The 12,562-nt window shown below is 52.2% G+C and overlaps 1 protein-coding gene across 2 annotated transcripts; it reads right to left on the bottom strand.

Annotated features, from left to right (window-relative positions):
- Positions 1 to 153: 153 nt before the first annotated feature.
- SDS (serine dehydratase) lies at positions 154 to 11,894 on the bottom strand. Of its 2 annotated transcripts, XM_054443786.1 has the most exons (9): positions 11,733 to 11,894; positions 8,251 to 8,348; positions 7,453 to 7,607; positions 7,009 to 7,048; positions 6,604 to 6,743; positions 6,413 to 6,504; positions 5,083 to 5,310; positions 1,597 to 1,721; positions 167 to 857 (listed from the first exon to the last, which is right to left on the bottom strand). In XM_054443786.1, the coding sequence occupies exons 3-9, from the start codon at positions 7,603 to 7,605 to the stop codon at positions 649 to 651; spliced, it is 987 nt and encodes a 328-aa protein (XP_054299761.1). In that variant the 5' UTR covers positions 7,606 to 7,607; positions 8,251 to 8,348; positions 11,733 to 11,894; the 3' UTR covers positions 167 to 648. The 2 variants fall into 2 exon arrangements, with proteins under 2 accessions (XP_054299760.1, XP_054299761.1); XM_054443785.1 differs by lacking the exon at positions 8,251 to 8,348 and having other exon boundaries at positions 154 to 857.
- Positions 11,895 to 12,562: the final 668 nt, after the last annotated feature.

A 12,562-nucleotide genomic window follows, 5' to 3' on the forward strand; every position in this document is an offset into this window, starting at 1 on the left:
GTAGGGATGCCCCGTCCTGGCATGCAAGACCAGCTGGAGTCAGGCTCCTGGCCTCACTCTGTGGCCCCAGTTGAGAGCTGGGGCTGAGAGCAGACTTGGGGTGGAAGGAAAGCGGGAAGGAAGACAGCTGATGATGGGGAAATGCACAGGATCTTTGTTTCATAAATATATTTTATTTTTCAATGAAAAAGTTTGCACATTAGAAAAATTAGTAAGGATCAGGGGTGGGCTTCCTGGGAGGATGGCTGAGATGGTTCCTCAACCCTGGATGGTGGACCTGTTTACCTTCCCTGGGAACAAGTTCTGGGGCGAGGTCACAGCTTCGAGGAATTCCTCACTGCTGTGATTCAGGTCTCTCCCATCCACCCTGCTCTGGGTACCTGGTGTGTTACTTGTCGGCACTTGTCACGCCAGCAGGTTGGCTAAGGATGGGCACAGAGCAGTCACACAGATACCAAAAAGGTCCAATTCATAGCCTCACTGGCTGCCAACCTTTGGCCTCTGCATAGTGGGCTCCTGATAACAAGAAGTTAACCTGCACCCAGGCCACAGGCCTCAACCAAACATACAACGAGGCGTTGGATAAAACTCCAGCCCCTCCAGGGGTCTCTTGGGCTAGGAGAGGGCAGATCGGTAAGGGGACCGTCCTCACTTGGGCAACCCATTTGTCATGCTCAGCTGTTCCTTGAGCGCTCGCAGCTGGGCCAGGCTGATGTTGCTGCCCCCGCAGACGATGACCACAAGGGATGGCAGCGGGGTTTGGAGATTCCCTTCCAGTTGGAGCTTCTGGATCACGTGGCTGTAGACGGCAGCCAGGGCTGCCCCGCAGGCGGGCTCCACCAGGATCTTCTCATCATCTGCCAGAGAAGGGGCGTGACAGGGGCGTGGCCTGAGTTTCCCAGGGTGCACAGGAGCTGACAGGCCATTGGCAGGACTTGGGAATACTGAGCCAATCAGCTCTCAGCCCTGGCTGCAGCCGCAGGTCCTGAACCAAACATCGCGTCATCACCCTGAATTGGCCCTTCCAAGCCTGAGCCAGGGCCTGGGTTTCATCATGAGTGCTAACACTGATAGAATGAGTGTGGTTGCGTTAGCACTGTGTTGAGAAGGATTCTGAGGCATCATCTGAGCAAGAGTTCCATGGTTAGTTAGCCAAGTGTGCAGCAGGTACAGAAGCATAAATGGTACTATTTTTTTCTCTCTTTTTTGCCATCCCTGCCCTAGACTGAACCCAGAAAGAGTCCAGCCTAGTTACAGACTCACCTCTGAATGAATCAAACTCTGAGCCCCATGTTTTCCTTTTTTACCCTGGCTACCAGGAAACTCAAGCAACATTTTAAATACTCACTTATTGTTTTCTGCTGCTATGGTTATCAGGCTTACTTTTCTATTTACTTTTCCATTATGTGTGGCTTTTGCTTTTCTATTTCTACACGGCATTGTATTATCTTCTATTAATGGAAAATTCTAGGCAGAGATGGAAGACACAACTGTGAAGAAAATTTGGGGTGAGTGGGATCCCCAGTGGCATACCAAGTGGAGAGCCACTTAGCGCCTGAGTCAGCAGGTCAGGTCATGGGAGGACCTGGCACATACCCACGAACTTCTCAATGGCGGCCACAGCCTCCTGGTCCGAGATAACTTCAGAGAAAATGGGGTGTTCCTGAAACAGCTTCAGGGCCTGAGCCCCCACAGTCTTCACGCCCAGGGCCTTGGCAACACTGAGAGAAGTGGGAACCCAGAAGAGGATGGGAGTGGGGGAAACAAGACAGAGATGGGGGCAGGGAGGGAGAGAAGGAGATGGATGTGAGACGGAGAAGGCAATGCATCTGGGGGCAGGGGGACAGGTGTCACCTCTGCAGCTGTAAAACACTGAAAAGCCTCAGGGATCCCCAAACCAAGTGGGGTCTTCTAATAAGGTGCAGTGTTTGAATGGCATCATATAGTATATTCTTTATTATCATTATTTTTAATTTTTTTGAGACTGAGTGTCACTATGTTGCCCGGGCGGGTTTTTTTTTGTTTTGTTTGTTGTTTTTTTTTTAGACAGAGTCTTGCTCTGTTGCCCAGGCTGGAGTGCAGTGGTGCGATCTCGGCTCACTGCAATCTCTGCCTCCCGGGTTCAAGCAATTCTCCAGCCTCAGCCTCCCGAGTAGCTGGGACTACAGGTGCCCACCACCACACCCAGCTAATTTTTGTATTTTTAGTAGAGATGGGGTTTCACTATGTTGACCAGGCTGGCCTCGAATTCCTGACCTCAGGTGATCCACCGCCCTCAGCCTTCCAAAGTGGTGGGATTACAGGCATGAGCCACCATGCCCGACCCCAGGCTGGTCTTGAACTCCTGGGCTCAAGTGATCCTCCTGCGCTCAAGTGATCCTCCTGCCTCGGCACAGCATCATATTCTGATCAACACTAAGTCAGGAGCAAATGCCTAAGAGGACCCTTGTTGTTCCCTGATAGGACTCCCTGCTTTTGCTCTGGATTACAACCACTACCTGGTTAACCCTCATGAAGCTTAGCACCACTCTGCCTGCCCACATCCTGCTGTGTCCTTCAAGGCTCAGGATTAAGGCCACCTCCTCCAAGGAGTCCTCCTGGGAGAGTACTGAGTCCCATGGCCCTATGTGGAATTCTCAAATAGTCCTCCCCCATAGTAACAAGCGCCCTGAATACTTCTTGAGAAAGTGTTAGGTGCCAAGCACTTCACAAGCATTATTGAATTCACACAAGAATTCTGCTGTTGTTAATTGGCTTGATTTTGGAAAGGGGAAACTGAGGCAGAGAGTATACAGTCACTTGCCCAAGGTCACACACCTAGGGAGTGCTGGAGCTGGGGCTGCAAGCAGGATCTGTATAACTTCAAGACCTGCACTGGTAACCAATGTGTTGACGCTGTTCCCAGCCTCCTGGGGTGACCACTAGCTCTATTCCCAGCTCAGCTGCCCCCTCTCCCTTCCCCAGGAGCATCTTGAGGGCCTGGGCCACCTCAGCCCTCAGCAGCACATGGTTTACAGTAGGCGCTTAGCCATGACGTTTTCAGTCCCTACAGTGTGGGACACAGCAGCTCCATATGCCAGGCTCAGGGATCTGGAAGAAGTTCTTACCTGGCTGGACTCAGTCTTCCCTGTCTGTAGTGGAGACTATTGTCTGCCCCAGTGTCTTTTCTAGCTGCACATATGGGCACCTGGTGTAAAGACATTTCCCAGCCTCCCTTGCAGCTGGATGTGGCCATGTGACTAAGTTCAGGCCAATGAAAGGTAAGTGGAAGTGTTGTGTCTGTCTTTGAAGATTGGAGCATAGCCTTCTGCCCTTGCTTCCCCATCCCTGCCAAATGGAATGTGGGTGTGATAGCTGGCACTCAGGCAACCATTTTGGACCAAAAGGCTACGTGCTAAGGATAATGGGGAAACAAACTCAAGGGACCCGGGGCCCCGACTTTTCTCGGTAAAGTTCAATCTCATTTAAGTCACTGTTATTTGGGGCTTCTGTGTAATGGGGCCAAAACCTAATCCTAATTAAATACTATCTACCAGCAGGGCGCGGTGGCTCACACCTGTAATCCCAGCACTTTGGGAGGCTGAGGTGGGCAGATCACCTGAGGTCAGGAGTTCCAGACTAGCCTGGCTAACACGGTAAAAACCCATTTCTACTAAAAATACAAAATTAGCCAAGTGTTGGGGCAGATGCCTACTCGCGAGGCTGAGGCAGGACAATCGCTTGAACCCGGGAGGCAGAGGTTGCAGTGAGCCGAGATTGTGCCATTGCACTCCAGCTTGGGCAACAAGAGCGAAACTCCGTCTCAAAAAACAAAGACAAAAACAAAAAAGCTATCTATCAAAGGTTTGGGGCTTGGACATGAATTCCTTAGGAGCAAGACTTGTGTTTACGCACCACTCTCTCCCCAGATCAGCCAGTGTCTTACACACAATAGGGGCTCGGTAAATGGTTGGCAAAGTAATGAGGTATGTAAAACCTTGCCACAGAGGACTCAGTAAATGATTCCTATGAGACCTTCCTTCCTTCCTTCCTTCTTTCCTTCCTTCCTTCCTCCCTCCCTCCCTCTTTCCTTTATCTTCCTTTCCTTTCCTTTCTCTTTCTCTTTCTTTCTTCCTTCCTTTTTCTTTGTTTTTTTCTTTCTTTCTTTCTCTTTCTCTTTCTCCCTTTTTCTCTTTCTTTCTCTTTCTCTTTTTCTTTCCTCTTCCTTTCTCCTTCCTTCCCTCCCTCCCTTCCTCCCTTCCTTCCTTCCTCCCTCTTTCCTTTCCTTTACCTTTCTTTCCTTTCCTTTCTTTCTCTTTCTTTTTCTTTCTTTCTTCCTTTCTTTCTTTCTCTCTTTCTCTTTTTTCTTTCTTTCTCTCTCTCTTTCTCTTTCTTTTTCTTTCTCTTTCTCCTTTTTTCTCTTTCTTTCTCTCTCTCCTTTTTTCTCTTTCTTTCTTTCTTTCTTTCTTCCTTCCTTTCTTTCTCTCTTTCTTTCTTTCTTTCTTTCTTTCTTTCTCCTTCCTTCCTTCCTTCCTTCCTTCGTTCCCTCTCTCCCTCCCTCCCTCTCTCCCTTCCTTCTTTTTCTTTGTTTCTAGAAGGTCTTGCTCTGTTACCCAGGCTGGAGTGCACTGGCATCATCATGGCTGACTGCAGCCTCAGTCTCCTGAGCTTAAGCAATCCTTCCCACCTTAGCCTGGGACTATGCGTGTGTGCTACCATGCCCAGTTAATTTAAAAAAACAAAACAAAAACCTTTTTTTAGAGGTGGGAATCTCTCTATGTTGCTCAGGCTGGTCTTGAACTCCTGGCCTCAAGTGATCTTCCTGCCTCAGCCACCCAAAGTGCTGGGATTACAGGCACAAGTCACTGTGCCCAGCCTCATCCGAGGCTTTTCATGTGAGGAAGTGTGACATGTTGGAGTCAAACAGACTTGGGTTTGAGTCCAAGCTGTACCACTCACTGGATGTGACCCTGGGCAAGTGATCAAAGCCTCCATTGCCTCATCTGTAAAACAGGCTGACATCAGGATCTATCTCGAAGCCAGCCCTAAGGGGGACTCCCCAGTGCTTGCTGGACACCCGAGGGAGGCACCCCAGCTGCTCACCTGGTGATCTTGGGAAGGGAGACGAGCTTGCCTGCCGTGGTGGCAGCGTGGAAGCTGTGGGCACCAAAAGTCTCCATGGCGATGACAGGCACGTCCCCCCAGCCCACCTCCTGCAGCCCCTGGACCACTCCACACAGCAGGCCCCCGCCGCCCACTGATAGCGCGATGGCCCCCGGCTTTTCCCACAGTGCCTCCTTCAGCTCTTTCACGATGGAAGCGTGGCCTTCCCTGGAGGGTGGGGAGAGGGTGTGGTGGGTCAGGGCTAGGCTTCCTGGAGACACCAGCTCAGGTTTGCGTGGGCCTCATCCCAGCTGATGGGGCCTGGAGCTAGTTCCCTCCCCACACCCATCTCGGCTTCCAGCTGCCAGCATCTGTGTCTCTACCTGAGGACCTTCTCTGGCCACCTGAGCTACCTGCAAACACAGTCAGGGGATGGCAGCCCCTTAAGGCAGCCCTCAACCAACGGCTACGAGTCGGCGTATAAACTCCCCTGCTCCTTCTCCCAGGGGGCGGGAAACTGCGGTGCGCCTTCTATACTGGATCCCAGGGTCCCCAAGGGATTAAGCTCCAGCCACCCACAGCAGCCACCTGCCCTTGAAAGCCCCCTTCCTGACATTTTGGACTGGATGATAGAAAAAGAAAAAAGAAAAAATCAAGCCCCCTTCCTTCACTGGCTCACTTCCCCACTCCCCCACTGAATCGCCTCCCAAATAAACTTCTTTCCCTGAAAGCTTAGTCCCCAAGTCTGCTTCCAGGAGGACTCAACTGCAGACACTTGGGCATCTGTGTGCTTGCATGTTCAGCCTTGGGTGTGTTGCGTGTGCAGCCGTGGATAATGGGCATTTGGTGACGTGTGTGCACCTGCTGCTGCACCTGGGTGTAACGTGTGTTTCTTCTTTCTTTTTTTTTTTTTTTTTTTGAGATGGAGTCTTACTCTCTTGCCCAGGCTGGAGTACAGTGGCACGATCTTGGCTCACTGCAACCTCCACCTCCCGGGTTCAAGCGATTCTCCTGCCTCAGCCTCCCTAGGAGCTGGGATTACAGGCATGTGTCACCACACCCAGGTAATTTTTGTATTTTTAGTAGAGATGGGGTTTCACCATGTTGGTCAGACTGGTCTCAAACTCCTGACCACCTTGGCCTCCCAAAGTGTTGGGATTACAGGCGTGAGCCACTGTGCCCCGCCCAAGTGTGCTTCTACATGGTGGTGTGCGCACACATGTGCAGCTGCTGGGCATGAGGACGTGATGATGTGCATCATAGCAATGCCTGCCCAGTGATATAGGGCAGTGGCTGCCACCCCCACCGAGTGATCTTGAACTCCACATACCAGATGAGGGGGTCATCAAAGGGGGGAATGTAGACCCAGCCCGGGTTGTTCTTCGCTAGGGCCTTGGCCAGCTCGAAGGCTTCATCCAATAACTGCAAGGCCGCAGGGGAGATAGAGGGGGTGAGGCACAGGGGGCACCCTGTCCAGCCACCAGGCGCCCTCTCTCTGCCCTGCCCTGGGTCGGCACTCACCTCACCCACCACCTTGACCGTGGCACCTTCATTCTTGAGGCGCTCAATGGTGAGAGCAGGTGTGGTGCTGGGCACGACGATGGTGGCGGGGATGCCGAGTTTCCTGGCCGCATATGCAGCCGCCATGCCTGCGTTGCCCGCTGCCAGGGTCGGGGGTGGAGAGCATGTCAGTGCGGGAGCATCTGGGAGCCCAGGCAGGACTGCTTACCCTCTACTGGGGGCTCTGGAGTACCCCCCTTACCTCCCCACCCTGGGCGACTGCTGGTCTCCCTCTGGAATTCCAAATTGGTGGCAGCTGCCATTGTTTTCAGTGGCACATTGCTGGGAAAAGCAGGGCTCAGAGAAGCGGAGTGTCTGATCCCAGGACACACAGCAGAGGACAGGATGGGGAAGCAGGTCACTTACCCGAGGAGCAGACAAAATGTGCACAGCCTTGCTTGGCCCACTGTGGAGACAACAGGAGAGGCACTCAGGCCCACCTCCCAGTCATTGCCTGTGCTCTTCCTCCCCACCTGGAATACCTGCCAGGGTTCCAGTGGACACGGATGTTTCCTTCACTCAGAATTTGTTCTACCCTTGTCTGAGACTGCACCTCCTGTCTCCAAAGAGACTGGTTCAGGAAAGGGTGGAGGAAAACAGGTGACTGATGGCGCTGGGATCAGTCCCAAGGGACCCTCCTGGAGGGGCACCCCTCAACCAGAGGAAGCCCTGATGGTGGACGCTCAGTCCTTGTGGGGAGTCAGCAGGCTTATCCCACAACGCCTTTAATTTCACACAGCACTGGCCCTCCCCCGTCGAGGAAGGAGGACCTGCCACCCCTGCCCGGATGATGCTGACCCAGTCCCGTACCCTCTTGCAGAAGTGCCCAATGCCCCGGATCTTGAAGGAGCCGGAGGGCTGGGCACTGTCCATCTTGAGGTAGACGCTGGTGCCGGCCATTTTGGACAGGGCCATGCTGTCACGGATGGGGGTCTTCACATGCAGGGGTTCTCCGGACATCATTGCTGGGAGAAAGGAAGGAAACCCAGAGGGTTAGGAGAGCTAGCTCTGGTGCCAGCACTGCCAGAGTGACCCCTTCCTTCACTTCCCAGCAAGCCAAGCAAGGCCTCAGATGAGACAGCATCCTGGAGACCTGGGCTCTAATTGCAAGTGGGCCACCTACTCGCCATGTGACATCAGACAGGTAATCACGCCTCCGCCTCAGCTCTATCAGGGATCACCCTCCACTCCTGACCTCTCACACATTTGCTGGGAGGCTGAAGAGAGAACACTCAAACCTTGGAGCTTTCAAAATGCATGAGGTGAATCCGGGCACAGTGGCTTATGCGTGTAATCCCAGCACTTTGGGAGGCCAAGGCTGGTGGATCACAAGGTCAGAAGTTCGAGACCAGCCTGGCCAACATGGTGAAACCCTGTCTCTACTAAAAATACAAAAAATTAGCTGGGCGTGGTGGCGCAAGCCTGTAACCCCAGCTACTTAGGAGGCTGAGGCAGGAGAATCACTTGAACCCAGGAGGCGGAGGTTGCAGTGAGCGAGATCGCGCCATTGCACTCCTGCTTGGGTGACAGAGCAAGACTCTGTCTTGAAAAAAAAAAAAAGAAGAAGAAGAAGAAAAAAGAGAATTAGCCAGGCATGGTAGCAGTCACCTGTAATCTCAGCTACTCAGGAGGCTGAGGCAGGAACATCACTTGAACCTGGGAGGTGGAGGTTGTAATGAGCCAAGATCGAGCCACTGCACTCCAGCCTGGGCAACAGAGTGAGACTGCGTCTCAGAAGAAAAAAAAAAAAAGTCTATCTATCTATGCAAAAAATTCAGGGACACCCCCACACACAGATAATCCATCCACACACACATACTCCATCCACACACACACACAATCCACCCCCACACACGATCCATCCACACATGCACATATAGTCCATGTTTCTTTTTTTTAAAATTTTTTTATTTGAATTTTTTTTTTTTTGTCCACATGTTTCCGTTTGCACAGAGCATCTCAGGAAACATGCATGACAGGCTGGCCAGGGTGGGGCCTCTGAGAAGAGCTGGCCCTCGGGATCGTAGCACCCACCTTTTGCACAGTTTGGATGTTTCACCATGTGCCTCTATTACTTACTTAAATGCATATATTTTAAAAAAACCTGGGCCAGGCACGGTGACTCACACCTGTAATCCCAGCACTTTGGGAGGACGAGGCGGTTGGATCACGGGGTCAGGAGATCGAGACCATCCTGGCTAACACAGTGAAACCCCGTCTCTACTAAATACAAAAAATTAGCTGGGCGTGGGGGCTGGTGCCTGTAGTCCCAGCTACTCGGGAGGATGAGGCAGGAGAATGGTGTGAACCCGGGAGGCGGAGCTTGCAGTGAGCCGAGATTGCGCCACTGCACTCCAGCCTGGGCTACAGATTAAGACTGTGTCTCAAAGAAACAAACAAACAAACAAACAAAGACAACCTGACAGTTGGCTCTTCTGACATGCAGTTCCAAGTATCTTGGCTTAAATGGACGATCCCAGGACCCAGCAGAATGCCTGACTCATAGTAGATGTTCAATAAATATTTATTTAAAAAAAACAAAAAAAACCTAACTTTTGGGAAGCCCAATATTCAGTTAGGAAAAGCTCTTTCATAATTATTAATTTTGTCATGATTATTATAGCAGTGACTAGTCACTTAGCTTTTAAATTTTATTTATTTATTTATTTATTCATTCATTTATTCCAGTGGAGATGGGGTTTTGCTGTGTTGGCCAGGCTGGTCTCCAACTCCGGGCCTCAAGCGTTCTGCCCACCTCGGCCTCCCAAACTGTTGGGATTACAGGCATGAGCCACAGCACCCGGCTTGCTGTTGTTTTAAGTTACATTTTGGGATAGTTTTGTACACAGCAACAGGAAGCGGAATATTAACATAATTTGCCCAAAGTCACACTGTGAGTGAGGCAGGGAGGCAGGATTTGAACTCGGGCAGTTGGCTCCAGGGCTCAGGCTCTCTCTGCGACCCATGGGTGTGGCTCAGGCTCCCACTTCTGGATGGGCTCTGGGGGATGAAGCAGCTGGGGTGGCCCGAGGTCTAGCCACGGCCACGTCCACCCACCCAGCCTTCCCATCTCCCCCGCCTTCCGCTGAGAGTCTCAGGGTGGATTTGATTCTCCTCAACTTGGGCCGGGCCAGAAGAGATTAGCAACAATGGCCGAGGGGCTCTCTGGTTCCCCCTCCCTCCACCATCCCAGAAGGCCAGGCAAGGGTGGCTAGCCAGAGACCCATCTCCAATGCCACCTGGTCCAGCCCCCTGTCCTGGGCACTCCTAGTTTGGACATCCATCCCCTCCTCCCAGAATGAGCCAGACATCCCTTGGTCAGAGGGAGAATGAGGGGTGGGGATTCCAATTGCCCCACCAGCCTTAGGATCCCCTTATTTAGGGGTCACCCCTTGTCTGTCTGAATTAACTGACATTCGGGGCCTGGGAGGGGAACTTGAATAGACACCCTCTCTCTGCTGGATCTCTTGAATAAAAATCAGAGACTGGGGCAAACTTCAAAACAGGACGTCCCCAAATCGGCATGAACTTTCAGCTCCTGGAGGTTAATCCCCAAACAATGGGATCCCGGTTTTTATTTAGTTATTTTTAGAGAATCTCCCTCTGTCACCCAGGCTGGAGTGCAGCGGCACAATCTCGGCTCACTGCAACCTCCGCCTTCTGGGTTCCAGCGATTTTCCTGCCTCAGCCTCCCTAGTAGCTGGGATCACAGATGTGCACCACCACACCCGAATAATTTTTGCATTTTTAGTGGAGACAGGGTTTCACCGTATTGGGCAGGCTGGTCTCGAACTCCTGACCTCAAGTGATCTGCCTGCCTTGGCCTCCCAAAGTGCTGGGATTACAGATGTGAGCCACTGCACCCAGTTCTGACTGACTTGACATTAAAGGCCGGTGTAGGTCACCAAGGCCTGGCCTCAGGGACAACGGGGTGGGAGTCAGAGGAGCCGGCCACAGAGACCCTTTTCAGGTGGGTTTGGGGCGCCTCTCTTGCCGTTTGTCCCAGGCGGTGCCATGGGATGCCTTCAGGTAAAAGGACAGGGCTCCCTCTGCAGGCAGCCCCTTCTCTGCCACGGCTTTCGGTGAAGTGAGCATCCGTTAACTGCATCCAGCCTGCCCCAAGGATCCCTGCCCCAAGGATCGCAAGACTTCAGAAGAGGTTGTGCCCGGGGAGGAGGAGGGAGGGAGCCCTGAAGCCGCTGTCTGCCCACTCGACTTTGGCAGTCAGAAGCCGCCTTCCCTCTCCCTTGGTTCACAGTAAGCGCTCAGTCGGTATGAACTATTATGAAATCTGGGCTGGACACCTTAAGTGCAGGTCATCCTTTCACCCTCACAACCACCTGAGGAGGAAGGCGCTACGCTCATCCCTATTCTACAGATGTGGAAGCTGAGGCACAGAACTGGACACAAACTCAGTGTTTAGGCCCAACTGACTCTTTTTTAAAAATTTGAGACAAGGTCTTGCTGTGTCACCCAGGCTGGAGTGCAGGGGCACAATCATTGCTCACTGCAGCCTCGACCTCTTGGGCTCCAGCGCTCCTCCCAACTCAGCCTCCCCAGTAGCTGGGACTACAGGTGTGCACCACCACACTATACTAATTAAATTCTTTTTTTAGGTCAGGAGTTTGAGACCAGCCTGGCCAACATGGTGAAACCCCATCTCTACTAAAAACACAAAAATTAGCCGGGTGTGGTGGCACATGCCTGTAGTTCAAGCTACTCGGGAGGCTGAGGCAGGAGAATTGCTTGAACCCAGGAGGTGGAGGTTGCAGTGAGCCCAGATTGTGCCATTGCACTTCAGCCTGGGTGACAGAGTGAGACCTCTGTCTTTAAAAAAAAAAAAAAAAAAAAAAAATTTTTTTTTTTTGTAGAGATGGCGGGGGGGTGTCACTCTGTTGCCCAGCTCAGTCTTGAACTTGTGGCCTCAAGCAACCCTCCCGTCTCAGCCTTCCAAAGTGTTGGGATTATGGGCATCAGCCACCATGCCCAGCCTTGACGGACCCTTTCTATGTCTCCCTCTTCCCTGGGAAACCACAGGCTAGCCCGGGACATTCCAGTCCTCAGGTGGGACTGAGGATGGGGCCACTTACCCGGCAAAGGCGATGGGTCTGAGCAAGAGACAGAGCCAAGCCAGCGAGGGAGGGAGGGATCAACTGAGTAGATAGCTCACGAAGAGAGGGGACTGAGGACGGGTGGACAGTCTTCTGAATGGTCCCAGGGGCTACTCGGTCCTAGGCTTTATTCCCCTGGCACCTCTGGGCAGCCAATGCGGCCCTGGGGCTGGCTACACCCCCTACTCCCTCCCGCCAGGACCCACCCCTCTGGCTGGAGGCCGCTGGGGCTGTCAGAAGGGAGGTGGAATCTGGCCAAGCTTTCTTCTTTGGCAGCTTCCTCCTGCCATTCCCACAACCCACTCCTCCTCCCTCTTTCCACTTCCCCTTTCTGTCCTCAGTTTCGTGAAAGGAAAATAAAAAATTGGGACCCCAACTCACTACGCCAAAAGAAAAAGAATTAGGCTAAAAGCTGAGTCATGTAAGAAACTGCCTTTCCTTTAGTTCCTAAGCAGATCGCTTCAGATGAAAGGTTAAATATTGGCTCGGCATTTTGGGAGGCCGAGGCGGGTAGATCACCTGAGGTCAGGAATTCGAGACCAGCCTGGCCAACATGGTGAAACCCCATCTCTACTAAAAATACAAAAATCAGCCGGGCGTGGTGGCACGTGCCTGTAATCCTAGCTACTCAGGAGGCTGAGGCACAAGAATTGCTTGAACCTGGGAGGTAGAGGTTGCCGTGAGATGAGATCTCACCACTGCACTCCAGCGTTCACAACTGAAAGGAAAAAAAAAAAGGTTAAATATCCCCACAGGTCGCTACTCTATGTTCACCTTATCTTATGTAAAGTGCCGATTTATTGAGATCA

This window comes from Pongo pygmaeus, chromosome 10, assembly GCF_028885625.2.
Source record: "Pongo pygmaeus isolate AG05252 chromosome 10, NHGRI_mPonPyg2-v2.0_pri, whole genome shotgun sequence".
Lineage (NCBI taxonomy): Eukaryota > Metazoa > Chordata > Mammalia > Primates > Hominidae > Pongo > Pongo pygmaeus.